The 11,201-nt window shown below is 42.9% G+C and overlaps 2 protein-coding genes across 2 annotated transcripts in view; one reads left to right on the top strand and one right to left on the bottom strand.

Moving 5' to 3' along the window:
* The window catches only part of wdr32 (WD repeat domain 32), an 8,622-nt gene extending 6,490 nt beyond the window's left edge, over nt 1–2,132 (bottom strand). Inside the window, 3 exon segments of the mRNA XM_056393066.1 lie at nt 117–314; nt 458–571; nt 1,401–2,132. Of these exon segments, the coding sequence (XP_056249041.1) occupies nt 117–314; nt 458–571; nt 1,401–1,891 (803 nt within the window). The 5' untranslated portion in view covers nt 1,892–2,132.
* Nucleotides 2,133–2,930: 798 nt separating this feature from the next.
* hhipl2 (HHIP-like 2) lies at nt 2,931–10,858 on the top strand. The gene is made up of 9 exons (XM_056393063.1): nt 2,931–3,924; nt 4,605–5,257; nt 6,317–6,460; nt 7,303–7,631; nt 7,794–7,920; nt 8,802–8,947; nt 9,023–9,104; nt 9,369–9,451; nt 9,632–10,858. Exons 1-9 carry the CDS (start codon nt 3,193–3,195, stop codon nt 10,087–10,089), a joined length of 2,754 nt encoding a protein of 917 aa, XP_056249038.1. The 5' UTR covers nt 2,931–3,192; the 3' UTR covers nt 10,090–10,858.
* Nucleotides 10,859–11,201: the final 343 nt, after the last annotated feature.

The raw sequence follows: 11,201 nt of genomic DNA, 5'->3' as shown, positions 1-11,201 counted from the left end.
AAAGTAAGGTAAAGCATATGCAATAACTTTAAAGCATTTGTCCGGTGCAAAGAACCCAAATAATTCTCATATTTACTTCCAAATGTACAGTTCACTTCCTGTGACTGATGACCGACCTGTTAGTGTCCCATGTGATGACGTTGCCGTCGAAGCCAGACGTGACGAGGAGCCGAGTGTTGGTGTCGTACTCGATGTTTTTCACCCAGCTGGCGTGGCCGTGCAAGGAGCAAACCTTCGAGTTCAGCTTACGGAGATCCCATAATGCAATTGTGGTGTCGTCAGAGCAGGTGGCAAACAAACGATTGTCCAGAAACCTGCAGAGGCAGACAGATTTAGACTCTCATCGGACATGAATCTAGAAGGACATTTCACTTTTTATTTACTGGGCGAATGAAGACGGAGCGGGATGCTTTCTCCGTAAACCCTCCCTGTGTGATTTAAGATGATAGAAATGCACCTTATGTTGTTGACGCAGTCCTCGTGGGCCTCCGTCAGGGTTTTGATGTGTCTGGATGAGATGGGATCAAACAGCAGGACTTCAGTCTGCTCGCAGGCCACAGTCAGCACAGACCTGAGCGCAGCAGACACACAAAACAAACACACTCATTAACATAAGAGGAGGAGAGCTGATCTGTTTGGACATTTAACAGAAGAAACTTTAATCGTCTTATATTGGAGGGCAGACTTCACCCGTCCTGGATCTACGACACACCCAGAGATAAATGAAAAGATGATTTAATATAACGACACCCTGCTTTTCAAAGCGTAAAGCAATCCACCCAGATAAGGAACTGATCTGTGATGCAAAAGCAACTGTGATAATGCAATTATTAATTTTGTGCCATGGAGATGAGACCCTTTTTTTCTCATCTAAGATCAAAGATGTAGAGAATCCGAGGGTGAGCATGTTCATCAGGATGTTTTTAATCTCCCGCTACGGTGTAATTTCCTGGAAAGACTAATATACACTGTGTATGAAGGATGTGTGTGATCCCGCTGTCACATGAGCCCACAAACAGCATCTGATCCAGTCTGGACACAGCTTGACCTGGTTTGGCTGCAGGATTTATTTCCTACATCTGCTGTCTGGTCACTGAGGCTTGCACCCTCATTAGCTGTGTTTGCTGTGAGGGGAGCTTTTGCAAGACTTTTAAAGGTTTTTGTTCAGAGAAATTTAAGAACTTGAAATTGTCATGTTTTGGTTGTCAGACTGTTAAATTGCCAGATTGTGGCTTTAACTTAACCGGTGAGATGAAGCATCATGAGGGTGAATTTGATGTTGAATTTCAAGCACTTATCCAGTGTTTCACATTTCATACATTTTCCTGTAAAGTGGGAACCCTGTGAACATGAGCTCCAGGTGAAAGGCCTCAAATACCCGCCACAAATGTTGGTCTTACCCGTCCGGGGAGTACTCCAGGTTGAACACCGCACCGTGGGTCTGTGTGCTCAGGTTGACAGACTCCACAGCCGGATTCATGGAGCAGTACAAACTGGTCATTGTCCTGAAGTTATCCCTAGCTGGGTCTACAAACACCCCTCGTCTAATAGTCCTGCTCTGCAGCCAGGAAAACAGACTATTCCCCCTGCCGCTGCCGCTGCCGCTGCCGCTGTCTGTGTCGCTGCCGGAGACCCCGCCGCTCCCTGTCTGCGGCGCGGCGGTCGGTTCGCCGCGGGGCTCCCGGTCCTCCGACGCCGGGGACCTTGAGCTGCGCTCCGGCCGGTCTCCGCTGCTCCCGGGCATCGACGGTGTAACCCCACGAGCGATGTCATCTTCCTCCTCCGAGTCGTCGATGTCAGGGTCTTCCTCTTTGTCGGAGACGCTACCACCGTTGGGCCTGTCCTGCGACTCGTCGGCGTCCTCGCTCGCGCTCTGATGCTCCGAGCTCATTGTAGCAGCGTCCGCACAGCCGTTTGTGTGTCGCGGCTCAACGGCGTAAAGTAGACTGACTCCGGTCACCTACCGAGCATGAAACCGTGTCTCCCTCCAATCCTCTAAGGCGCCATGGCAGTGGATTTTAGCTGCATAGGTTACGTTACACAAATTATATTTTGATACCCGACTTGGCAGCGCCTTATCGCCGCGCGTCAAGTTAAACACGGTTAGCTAAAATGCGACCGGAAGTCTAGAGATTAAGCCTTCAAAATAAACGAGAAAGTGTATTTTTCAAAACAAATAGTAAGTGTTCGTCATAAATAAGACAAAAAGACATCATATATTCACTTTGTTAATAGTAATCGTAATTTTATTAATCTGTTGTGAATTAAATTACGTATCATTAAATCTTTTTTCTTCAAAAATATTTTAAGATGAAGTGTCCAGGCGGAAGTGTAATCTCTTTTTGTTTTAACTACCTTGACTGATTTCTCTTCACCAAAACAAATGCGAAATAAAAAGAAATGACGAAGTTCCGCTTCCTTGTTGACTTTCTGAGGCATTCGTAAACTGGGTGCTGCCACCTGCTGGACAAATGCTGCAACTTCATTTGCGTATTCTTCATTGCACCCACGATGAAGGGATAGATCATGTAATTTATTGGTCTCTATTTTAGGAAGTACAGTCTTACTGTGGGTGATGATTCCAACAGCATTCGGATTTATTATCTGATAAAGTTATTGTGTGTTGAATTACAATAATTCTGTACAATTTTACAATTTCAAAGAACAATAAAAAATTGAAAACATCCCTCCTATTGGTATTTATTGAGGCCCTGCAATGTCAGTTAATATCGTCTTTAGTGATGCATACTTCCTAAAAAGCTTTAAGTAAACATGATAAAACAAAATATTATTGGTGCTTGTAAGAATCCGGAATTTATTTATTTATTACGATAAATAAACATCTATTTTTTATTCAGGTTGCACTGCACTAAGAAGAACTGTAATACTTCCTAGATCACTTATAGGCTAATTTACATGGGTCTACACCTAATAGGCTATTCAATATCCCATCACAATTAGGACTGTTATTAGTCTTGAATACATGTGTGGTTTATTATGACCTTTGCTGAGGATGCCTCTTCCAGCCCCTTTTTGTTTTTCTTGGCACCAGGACAAACTGTTGACAGACACTTTTCCTGTGTATTCAAATAGTAAAGTTGACATGCTGGGACAGCAGACCAACAAACAGTCAGCTGCCTGGAGGCGCTTTTACGTGAATGTTAAACAAAATTACTGCCTCTTGATGTGTGCATGTCTCGACACTGTGCCCTGTTTGTGTGTGTGTGCCTGTATTTGTCTGCCAACTTCGCTGGGGTTCTGAAAACCACAGTTTGTGGTGGAGAGCAAAACATGAATCCATTAACTTCATTAGGAAAGTGTTTTGTTTTAATTGCGACTAATTGGCCTGATGGGAGACAGAACTGGCGACAAGGTGCGTTTTCACCTGGCTGGAGTCAGGCGGCGAGGCGTGGGGCGAGGGGGGCAAATGAGGCAGGGGCTGACTGCGGGGAAGCCCCTCCAGCTTCAGCTTTTGCGCACACGCAACACACGCATTCACGTGCACACCGGCTCATACTTAAAGGAGAGCAAACAGTTGAAATCTTTCGGGGGCACACGGCAAAAATGACAAGCACGCGGGATGCTGCGCTCCATCCAAGCGGAGCTGACCACGCGGCTTTACGCGCCGCTGCAGGTCCGATCTCATCCAGGAAGACCCCGAGCCTTCCCGAGTTTATCCTGATCTTGTCAGTGATGTTACTCGTCCCGGTCCAGCCAGCATCAGCTCATCCTCAGTGCCTGGACTTCGAGCCACCTTTCAAACCTCCTTGGCACCTGGAGTTTTGCACACAGTACGAGCAGTTCGGCTGCTGTGACCAGAAAATGGACAACACGATCGCGGAGAGATACTGGGACATTGTTGAACAGTTGGAAGTGGCGGGTCTTGAGCTCTGTTCAGATATGTTGAAGGAAGTCATGTGCCAGGTGAATATATGTTCCTCTCTAAAAGTTGGCCTGTGTGTATTTGAGGATGCTTTTGTGATGGAACCAAGTTATTGCACAAAATAAAACATTTCTCTGTTCACTGTTGATCTTTGATGCTGCATCTTCACCTCTGCAGAAACCTGTTCACATGGATCTATGTTTGTGAAGCACAGTCTAAACTGTCTATTTGGATATCATAATCCATAACTCCCTATCAACATTTTAATTGATTTCAGTTTTATCTAATTGAAGCCATCATCTACTTATGTTATACCTACATTTGTAAAGGGATCAAGGCATTATGCAGCTGTGATTTAATTTACAGTTCTCCCCTTCTTTTGTCTAATTTAACCCAGCTGGAGTGAACTTTTGATGACAATAAATAATGTTAAGAATGATTATATCACTGGAATAAGATTAAATACAGACTTAACTAACACTGCAGGATTCATATTCCTATAGCTATGAAATGAATCTAACAGTGGGGGAGTATCTAAGGGAAGGACGGGGGTGTGAGACTGTTGAAATGCCCTTTTTTGAAAATCACAAATTGTGTTGTAATTGCTTTATTTTTCCGTCAGCCAAGTGTCCCCTTAGTTTTCACTTCCTGTCCCACGAGGCCCTGAAATATCTCTCTGATAATCGGCACACTGTAGTGTCTCGTCTTTGTCCCCCTCCAGGAGTGCTCTCCTTATGCCGCCCACCTTTATGATGCTGAGGACCCATACACACCTGTCAGAGAGCTACCTGGGCTTTGCTTTGGCTACTGTTCTGAGTTTCATGGCAAATGTCGCCATGTGGTGAGATATTTAACTGAGAACCAGCTGCTGCAGGACGCCGCCGAGCGAGACGTGTCCACGTTCTGCAGCGTGGTCGACCTGTCGGACCAGGACTACTGCTACCCCAACGTTTTGAAGAGCTCTGACCTCAACAGCAACCTGGGGCAGGTGGTGGAAGACCCCAGAGGCTGTCTCCAGCTGTGCCTGACCGAGGTGGCCAACAATCTGAGGAACCCTGTCCTGATGTTGCACAGCGGTGATGACACACACCGGATGTTCATTGCTGAACAGGTGGGCTTCGTGTGGGTTTACCTGCGTGACGGCAGCCGGCTGGAGCAGCCTTTCCTGGACATGAGCGGGGAGGTATTGACCACACCTTGGCTGGGGGATGAGAGGGGTTTCCTGGGCATGGCGTTCCACCCCAAGTACCGGGACAATGGACGCTTCTTCATCTACTACTCTATCCAGGTCAACAGCAAGCTGGAGAAAGTCAGAATCAGCGAGATGAAGGTGTCTGACTACGACATGAACATGGCTGATCCTTACTCAGAGAGGTACGCAGGTGGGAGGTTTCCTTTTTATGGCTGTGCAACAACTGCACTTACCACTGACGGAAATATAGGACTATATTATCATACACCCCCTGGGCTGTAATTGTACTAAAGTTTGCATAAATATGTTTTGAATTTAATACAGTGAATCATACTTGAGATCTGGCCAAAGCTTCCTGAGGCCCTGATTTAAACTCAACTTTCAATGTGCAACAATTAAAATCACTCAACGATAAACAGGAAAAAGCACATGTAAAAAAAAAGTACACAAAAGCCCCATCAGATAAATTAACGCAGTCCCCAACATTTATTTGTTACAACATGAGGTACAGTCTACACAATTTGTGGGAATAGTTTGACGTTATAGGAAATAGGATCAATACTGTTCTCATGTCTTCACAGTAAACAAAGCTACCGCCAGTGGTTGGTTAGCTTAGCTTAGCATAGGGTTAAACAGCCATCATAGTCTTTCCAAAGATAAAAAAGTCCTTCTACCACATCTAAAGCTCACTAATTAACACATTAAATCTCTGTTGTTTCATTGGTACAAAACTTAACTGAAAAAAATAAGATGTTTAGCTTAAAACCAAAAAGATCAAATCAAAACTTTTCCAAATTAAGAAAACAAACTAATCAGATGTGCTGATTTTGTCATCTTACGTCAGAGCCAGGCTAGCTGTTTCCCTCTGTTTTCAGTCTTTATGCTAAGCTAAGCTAACCAGCTGCTGCTTGTAGCTTCATATTTAACTGACAGACACGCAAGTGGAATCAGTCTGAACATCCAACTCTGCCTGAAGGCGAACAGTCATATTTCCGACCAACATTCACCCCAACTGTTTTGGTGTCAAAACCCTCCCCAAAAACGATCAGCATGACCCCATATCTGCCTCTTACCCCCCTCAGGCTTCTCTGGTATCACTTCTTCCTGTAATTACTGCACAAAGGTCGTGTAAAAGATGTAGAGGATGGATAAGAGCTGACCTGAGGGCGTATTTATGAATCATGGCGACCACATATTCACACCTAGAGATGAACTAACTAAACTATTGTTTTTATATTCAGGGTCATTTTAGAGATTGATGAGCCAGCTGCAAACCACAATGGAGGCCAGCTGCTGTTTGGTCTTGATGGATATTTGTACATTTTCACTGGAGATGGTGGAAAAGCCGGGGATCCGTTTGGGAAGTATGGCAACGCGCAAAACAAGTAAGGTTCTTCAGATTTCTTCAAGTGTGAGGAAGAGTGAGAACTGAAGCAGAAAGAGCTTTACAATACTTACCACCTTCACCCATTCACTCACACATTCTCATACACTGATGGAACAGCCAGCAGGGGGCAATGTGGGGTTCAGACGAGCCGGAGGAGCCGGGAATCGAACCACCGACCTTCTAATTAGTGGACAACTTGCTCTACCTCCTGAGCTCTACCTCTACCGCCCTTGAACTGTTAGCGTTAAGGTCAAATTTCTATTCTTACCACTACCAGAGTGGCAGAAGCTGGACATCCATCCTTCATCCATTATTTTTAGCTAACTATTTTATCCCTTGTAGCTAAATATTTTAACCATTTATCCAATACTTTTGGTATTTCAAGCATTTATCCATTAATGTAAGCGCACTATTTCAACTGTTTATCAATAACCTACAGCTACAACAAACATTGATCCATTCCTTTTTGCTACTTTAGCCATTACAATTAATCTACATATACAATTTATCCATTACTTCACTTATTTTAACCATATACCCATTACTTTAAACTATTTCAACCATTTATTTACTGCGTTTAGATAAGTTGTTCATTTACTTTTAACAACATTTAAACATTATACTTTTAGCAACTATTTCTACTTTTTATCCATTACTTTAAACTGTTATCTAACCATTTCAACCATGTATCTGTTACTTTTAGCTGATTATTAGCTCAATATTTCAACCAGTTATCCATTAGACAACTTATACTCCCCTCTTCTTGCTTGCTATCTTGTTATGAATCAGTATTTCAGTATCCCCGGGGTTCATGTGCTAAATCTTATTTTTCCTACCCAGGAGCGCTCTGTTGGGCAAAGTGCTCCGCATTGATGTGGAGGGAAGTGACTCCGGCGGGAGGCGGTACGGGATCCCTCCCGGTAACCCGTTCCTCGGTGACCCGGATGCCCGGCCAGAGGTGTATGCATATGGGGTCAGAAACATGTGGCGATGCTCTGTGGACCGCGGAGACCCCGTCAGCCGCTACGGCAGAGGAAGGATATTCTGTGGAGATGTCGGTCAAAACCGCTACGAGGAGATCGACATTATTGTGAAGGGAGGAAACTACGGCTGGAGGGCCAAAGAGGGTTTCGAGTGCTACGATATCAAACTGTGCCACAACTCCTCCAGTCAGTATTTTCTCGTCATGTGAAACTTAAAAATCAAATGCTGTTTTCTCTCTCATTGATACTTTCACCACCTGGTAGTTCTGCCTTAATGTTCCCTTTCCAATATATTTCTGATGCTCCAGATTTTAGTCAGAAACAGTGCATCTTTCTCTGCCACAACAGACGACATCCTGCCTATATTCGCATATAATCATCATGTTGGGAAGTCTGTGACGGGGGGGTCTGTGTACAGAGGATGTGAATCACCCAATCTGAACGGCCTGTACATTTTTGGAGACTTCATGAGCGGGTAAGATTGTGCTGATCTGAGCCAAGTAGTTTACTCCAACTGTTGGAAACAACTTTTTGTTTTGTTTTTAGGCTTTTTTTTTGTCACCTGTTGCGTTTCCAATTTTAAAATCAATACATTCTCAATGATGTTCCAACTTGAATTAACTTGAGGCTTAACCTGGTGCGGTTTATGCTCAAAGGGAAAAGCAAAAGTCTAAAGGGGTCAAAACTTCAGCAACACCTGCAGTATACCCTTGTTATGTTCTGCCACATTTTTACAAAATGTGAATTAAAATAATTTGAATTCACTTAAAGAAACAGTGTCATTCCGGTTTATCAGGTTGATGCTTTTTATTAAAGGAATAGGAATTTTCTAAATATGATATTATTATCCACTTTCTTGAAAAGACCTAGATAAGAAGATACCACTCAAATATATCACTCTGTACGGTAAAGATGAAGAGACAGTTAGCTTAGCTTAGCATAAAGACTGGAAACAGGTGCTTAGACCATCTATCTGTTGGTAGCAGTGACGTCCCGGAGTCCCTGCTGGTGGCCTGGCGTAAATCTAAAGAAATATTCTGGCACATCATAAAACCAAGACTTAGCTGTTTCCTCCCGTTTCTATTCTTCATGCTAAGCTAAGCTAAGCTAAGCTAAGCGGCTGCATTTTTAGCATCAAAGCTTAAGAGCGGTATTGATCCTCTGAAGACTGTTGAACTATTCCTTTAGTATTTGAGGCTGAATAGTTCCGGTCTTGGTTTGAGTTCTTGTTTTCTGTAAAGGATTTATGCTTCTTCAGTGGCTTTTGCATCACAAGAATATAGTTTAGAGAAGAATGATTAATTAATCAGTGTTGCATGGTTGTAACAATACAAGTGATTCTTGTCAATTTTGCAGTCGAATAATGGCGTTAGAGGAAGATAAGACGACAGGAAGCTGGAAAGAAAGGAGTGTGTGTATGGGTGATACGAAGACGTGCTCTTTTCCCGGACTCATCAATCATCACCACAAGTTCATCATCTCGTTCGCTGAAGATGAAGCAGGTAACATTTCTTCAGTCTTTTCAGGGCTGGATTTCACCGGTGAAGCAGAACTGAAGAGCTTTGTCTGTTTTTCAGGGGAACTGTATTTTCTGGCCACAGCTCACCCCAGTGCCACGTCTCCTCGTGGAACCGTTTTCAAATTTATGGATCCCTCCAGGTAGAGTATCAATATCAGCTTATCATACTTATCATATTCTTTACCTGTGTTGGATAAAATTTGTATCATATTTGGACTTAAATCTAATGAATTTAAACTTTAAACCTTTAAAATACATCTTCCCATCTGTGGAACCATTCGCCCTCGGTAGCGCTGCTTTTGGTGTTTTGGTCTGTCCCGGACTCAAGAAGATCTGACACCTGAAGATCAATGAACTCTTGGAGGGTGAGAAGTGAGAAGTTAACTTTTCAACTTGTTGTGCAGGAGAGCTCCTCCGGGGAAATGTAAGCAGAAGCCACTTCCTGTCAAAGTCAAGGGGAAAAAGTTTCCATTTGTGCCCAGGGAACGTAAGTTTACCTCTGCATTTTTGATCAATTCTTCTACTTCTACTTCATTTGTCATTTTTACGGTTTGCACATGTAAAGAAACAATTCGAAAGGCAAATTTCAGACTGAGTGAAAATAGTTTTGGTGGCTGCAGAGGTGAATGAGTAAAAATGGCTTCTTATGACATCTGCACCATTTCAGTGACTGTGCTGGACACGAATGAAAAACCTACGAGACCACCACCAAGAAAATTCAAACTCACCACCAAAGCGCCGGCGACGAGCAGCGAGGTCAAAGCTACGACGGCTGCAGCCAGTGTGACGACGAGGAGCTCTTCTGCGCTGAAGTGGAAATCACCTGATAACAAAGACAGGAAGAACAATAGATTGAAACAACGGAGGAAAAACAAAGATCCGAACAAGAAGGAGGCTAAAGCACGAGCGAAAAAGAAAACTCTGCAGCAGAAATCCAGGGATCAGTCAGAAACGACCAGTGTGATAAAGTCTGTCAGTGACAAAGATAAAGTAAAATCAAAGGCCAATCAAACCGACACAGATAATGAGGCTCCAAAAGCCTCTAACAGCCTGAATGACAATCAGTCCACACAAAGAAGAGGAAACGAGCACAGCAGCAAATCAGACCTGAGAAAAACAGTGTAAAGCTGAAGGAATCTGCAGCAGAACATCATCATGTCATGAACAGAAGCTTGAATATAAAGAGCAACACAACATGGAGGAACCAGCTTCAGGTAAAAAGAGACGCCAAAGAACTTTAAAACATTGTTGTTTTTTTAAATTATGACTGAGTCATTATTTTGTTTGTTTTTGTACATGAAACAACAAGCAGCAAGAGTTAGATAAGATTGATACCAGTGTTGTGTCGGTTCAATAAACATGAAGCCACAGCCAGCAGCTGTTTAGCTTAGCGTAGCATAAACAGACTCCACTACCAGCAGCTGTTTAGCTTAGCTTAGCATAAACAGACTCCACTACCAGCAGCTCACTAATCAACATGTTTCATCTCGTCTGTTTCATTTCTCGAAAAACAAAGAGTAAGATTGACACTGAATCTCTGTTATTCCAGTTCAAATGTAATCTCCCATAAAACCACAAAATGTTGTTTTACACTTCTGTTTCCATGGTGATACAAAACATGGTTTAATATGTGATTAGTGAGCTTTAATCAATTAAGCTTCTGGATGTATTTTGTCACTTTTGGATTAAAAAAAACAACCAAGTATTTACTCTAGAGACGTGAGAGTGGTTTCAGTTTTCTCATCCAGCTCTCAGCAAGAAAATACAGTTCTTAAAATGTTGAACTATTCCTTTAATTACACAAGCGTTGCATGTAATAATGTATGTACTCACACTGTTTCCTTCAGTTTATTTTTCATAAAATGACTGACCTGAGATTTTGTATGTATGAGTCTAAGAGTCCTAAAAATAAACATTAGAAAGTGTGTGTGTTTGTAAATGAACTCCGCACTACTGATAAAACCTGGTTTGTACAATAACTGCTGTAAATGAGACATGAATGTTACTTGAATCTCACTATCCAGCATTTTCTCTGCTGCTAATCTGTTGATTCCCACATGGTGTCTTTGATCACATGGCATTTTAATAACTCTGTTGTTTGTGTTGTAAAGGTAAAGCCGGTTCATACGGCCTCCTGCGAACTGCTTTCATAACACGTAACAGAAAGCGACATGACAGAACAAACACATCACACTATGTGGTACGACCCGACACAAACGTACCGTACTGTACCATGA

This window comes from Seriola aureovittata, chromosome 13 (assembly GCF_021018895.1).
Source record: "Seriola aureovittata isolate HTS-2021-v1 ecotype China chromosome 13, ASM2101889v1, whole genome shotgun sequence".
Classification (NCBI taxonomy): domain Eukaryota; kingdom Metazoa; phylum Chordata; class Actinopteri; order Carangiformes; family Carangidae; genus Seriola; species Seriola aureovittata.
The sequence above is the reverse complement of the archived record's forward strand: the minus strand, read 5'-3'. Positions and strand labels throughout refer to the sequence as shown.

Excerpts from the sequence above, each read along its gene's own strand:
- hhipl2 (XM_056393063.1), top strand. The coding sequence starts at position 3,193 with ATGTCTCGACACTGTGCCCTGTTTGTGTGTGTGTGCCTGTATTTGTCT. Across the intron at positions 5,258-6,316 it reads GCTGATCCTTACTCAGAGAG|GGTCATTTTAGAGATTGATG; the intron begins GTACGCAGGTGG and ends TTTTATATTCAG. Across the intron at positions 9,105-9,368 it reads AAATTTATGGATCCCTCCAG|GAGAGCTCCTCCGGGGAAAT; the intron begins GTAGAGTATCAA and ends CTTGTTGTGCAG.